Source organism: Babylonia areolata, chromosome 1 (assembly GCF_041734735.1).
Source record: "Babylonia areolata isolate BAREFJ2019XMU chromosome 1, ASM4173473v1, whole genome shotgun sequence".
NCBI lineage: Eukaryota > Metazoa > Mollusca > Gastropoda > Neogastropoda > Buccinidae > Babylonia > Babylonia areolata.
Genome location: NC_134876.1, coordinates 99,766,668 through 99,769,167, shown reverse-complemented (window position 1 = coordinate 99,769,167; position 2,500 = coordinate 99,766,668). Strand labels below are relative to the sequence as shown.

The 2,500-nt window shown below is 42.2% G+C and overlaps 1 protein-coding gene across 1 annotated transcript in view; it reads left to right on the top strand.

Annotated features, from left to right (window-relative positions):
* Nucleotides 1–806, top strand: part of LOC143293377 (uncharacterized) — a 44,594-nt gene extending 43,788 nt beyond the window's left edge. The window contains exon 10 of the mRNA XM_076604229.1: nt 172–806. Coding sequence (XP_076460344.1) covers nt 172–291 — 120 coding nt within the window. The 3' untranslated portion in view covers nt 292–806. The remainder of the gene's footprint in view (nt 1–171) is intronic.
* The last annotated feature ends 1,694 nt before the right edge of the window (nt 807–2,500 follow it).

The window sequence follows — 2,500 nt, the reverse complement described above, 5'->3', positions numbered from 1 at the left end:
GGTCAGGTGGGTGGTTGGGTTTATGGGTGGGGGAGTGTGAGGGGGGGGGCGCACACACACACACACACACACACACACACACACACACACACACACACACACACACATGGCATACATGCACTAGCAGAGAGACAGAGAGAGAGAGATACACAGGTAGAGTGATGTGTGCAGATGATGCAGCCAGACGTCACCAAAATGGCTTGCTCCGCCTGCAACTGCGGCGACGGCACCAGACAGCTCGTTTGCATCTACGAGAACGACAGAGAGAGGTACTACAGGGGCTACCACTAGACAGACACACCGCCACTGCCAGCCACCAGGGGATACAGTACGCGTCGCCATGGCCGCAGCGAGAAGCAAGCGAGAGTTCTAACACTAGTAGCCGAGGGGATACACGTCACCATAGCTGCAAGAAACAAGAGACAAGAAAAACAAGCAATAATTCTAATACTTGTAGCTGAAATCAGATCCATCACTTCAGCTGAAGCGAGAAACAAGCAATAACTCTAACACTAGCAGCCGAGAAAATACGCGTCGCCCTAGCCATAGCAAGAAACAAGCAATAACTCTAACACTAGCAGCCGAAAGGAGACGTGTCACCATAGCTGCAGCGAGAAACAAGCAATAACTCTAACACTAGCAGCCGAGAAAATACGCGTCGCCCTAGCCACAGCAAGAAACAAGCACGAGTTCTAACAACAGTAGCCAAAAGCAGACGCGTCTCTGTCACAACAGCTAGAATTAACACGAGTTTTCAAGAATAGACGCGTCATACAGCGGCAGTAAGAAACAAGCACGAACCTCAAACACCACGAGGAGATCCTGGTTTCACTTCTATGGCTGTGGAGATGAAGGGGTGCGGGCGTGATTCGGTTGGGAAGTGGACAGGGGGATGGGAGGGGGGGGGGGGGGGCTACGCGAGTGGTAACTTGACTAAAGAAGAGCTAAGTAGAGAAGCCACAGGGGTTATAAACAACTATATTGTTTTCCTAATTTGAAAAAGAACTGTAATTATTGGGGGGGAAAATATACTAATGACTTCTAAAGGATTGATAAAAGACCATTATCGGTCATCGGATTGTAGCTCCATCGCCATCTATTATCCGCTCCTGAGCTTTTTTTTTATAGAATTCGACGAGTAAATTGGAAGACAGGTTGATTGTTGTTGTTTCGTTTGATCATCTTGTTTCGTTTTATGTTAATATTTTCCACAAACCAAGGGCAGCCACTCAAGGCCTGACCAGTGCGTTGGGTTTGTGCGGAGGTGAGGCTTATGCTCCTTTGTTTTGTTTTGTTTTAAAGCAGATGTGGTGTAGCGCATATGGATCAGTCCGCACGCTTTGACACCCCCTTGAAACTGAATCTGAATCCTGACATCTACCATCTCATCCTAATACGACTTCTTTTTTATCATTATTATTGATGGGAGCAAATTTCATCTGGAATCAAAATGTTTCTGTGTTTGTTTTTTGGTGGGTTTTTTTTTGTTTGTTTGTTTGTTTGTTTGTTTTTTGTTAGTTGTTGTTGTTTTTGTTTTTGTTTTGTTTTGTTTGTTTTGTTTTGTTGTTGTTGTTGTTGTTTGTTTGTTTGTTTTGTTTTGTTTTTGTTTTTGTTTTGTTTTTTGTTGTTGTTTTTGTTTTGTGTTTTTTTTGGGGGGTTAGTGGGTTGAAAACATGTGTGATCTGTATTTTTTTTAATATTGATGGAGTTTTATCATTTGTTGGTGAAGAAATTATCATGAAACCTGTGAAATGTTAGGACATGTGTTTGAAGAAGAGATTTTCACGTAATTATTATAATTTGCTCTGTCTCTCTCTTACTCTTTCTCTATCTATCTATCTATCTATCAGTCTGTCTGTCTGTCTGCCTATCTACCCCTCTCTCTCTCTCTCTCTCTCTCTCTCTCTCTCTCTCTCTCTCTCTCTCTCTGCTCCTCTTCTTCTTCTTCTTCTTCTTCTTCTTCTTCTTCTTCTCCTTCTCCTTCTCCTTCTCCTCCTCTTCCTTCTCCTCCTCCTTCTTCTTCTTCTTCTCTTTCTTTTTCTACTTCTTCTGCTTCTGCTTCTCTTCTTCCTTTTCCTTCTTCTTCTTCTATTTCTCCTCCTCCTGCTCTTCCTCCTCCTCCTCCTTCTACTTCTTCTTCTTCTTCTTCTTCTTCTCTTCCTCATCTTCCTTCTCGTCCTCCTCCTCCACCTTCTTCTTCTTCTTCTTCTTCTTCTTCTTCTTCTTCTATATCGTCTTTATTTTCAACTGTATACTCGTGTATTTCATATCAGCTTACAAAACTAATTCATCGTGTGTAGCTTTGAGCTAATACCTCAGTATTCAATATTTTTACCAGTTCCATGATTTCGTCAAAACCTACCCCTACCTTCAATCGAGTGTATCACTGAAATAAAGTTTTGTTATGTATGGTTGTATGTTTCCTTTGTACAAATTATGTTTATGTGTGCACTCTTTATTTTTGTTTTGTTTACATTTCAGCGCGAGCATCCATACATCA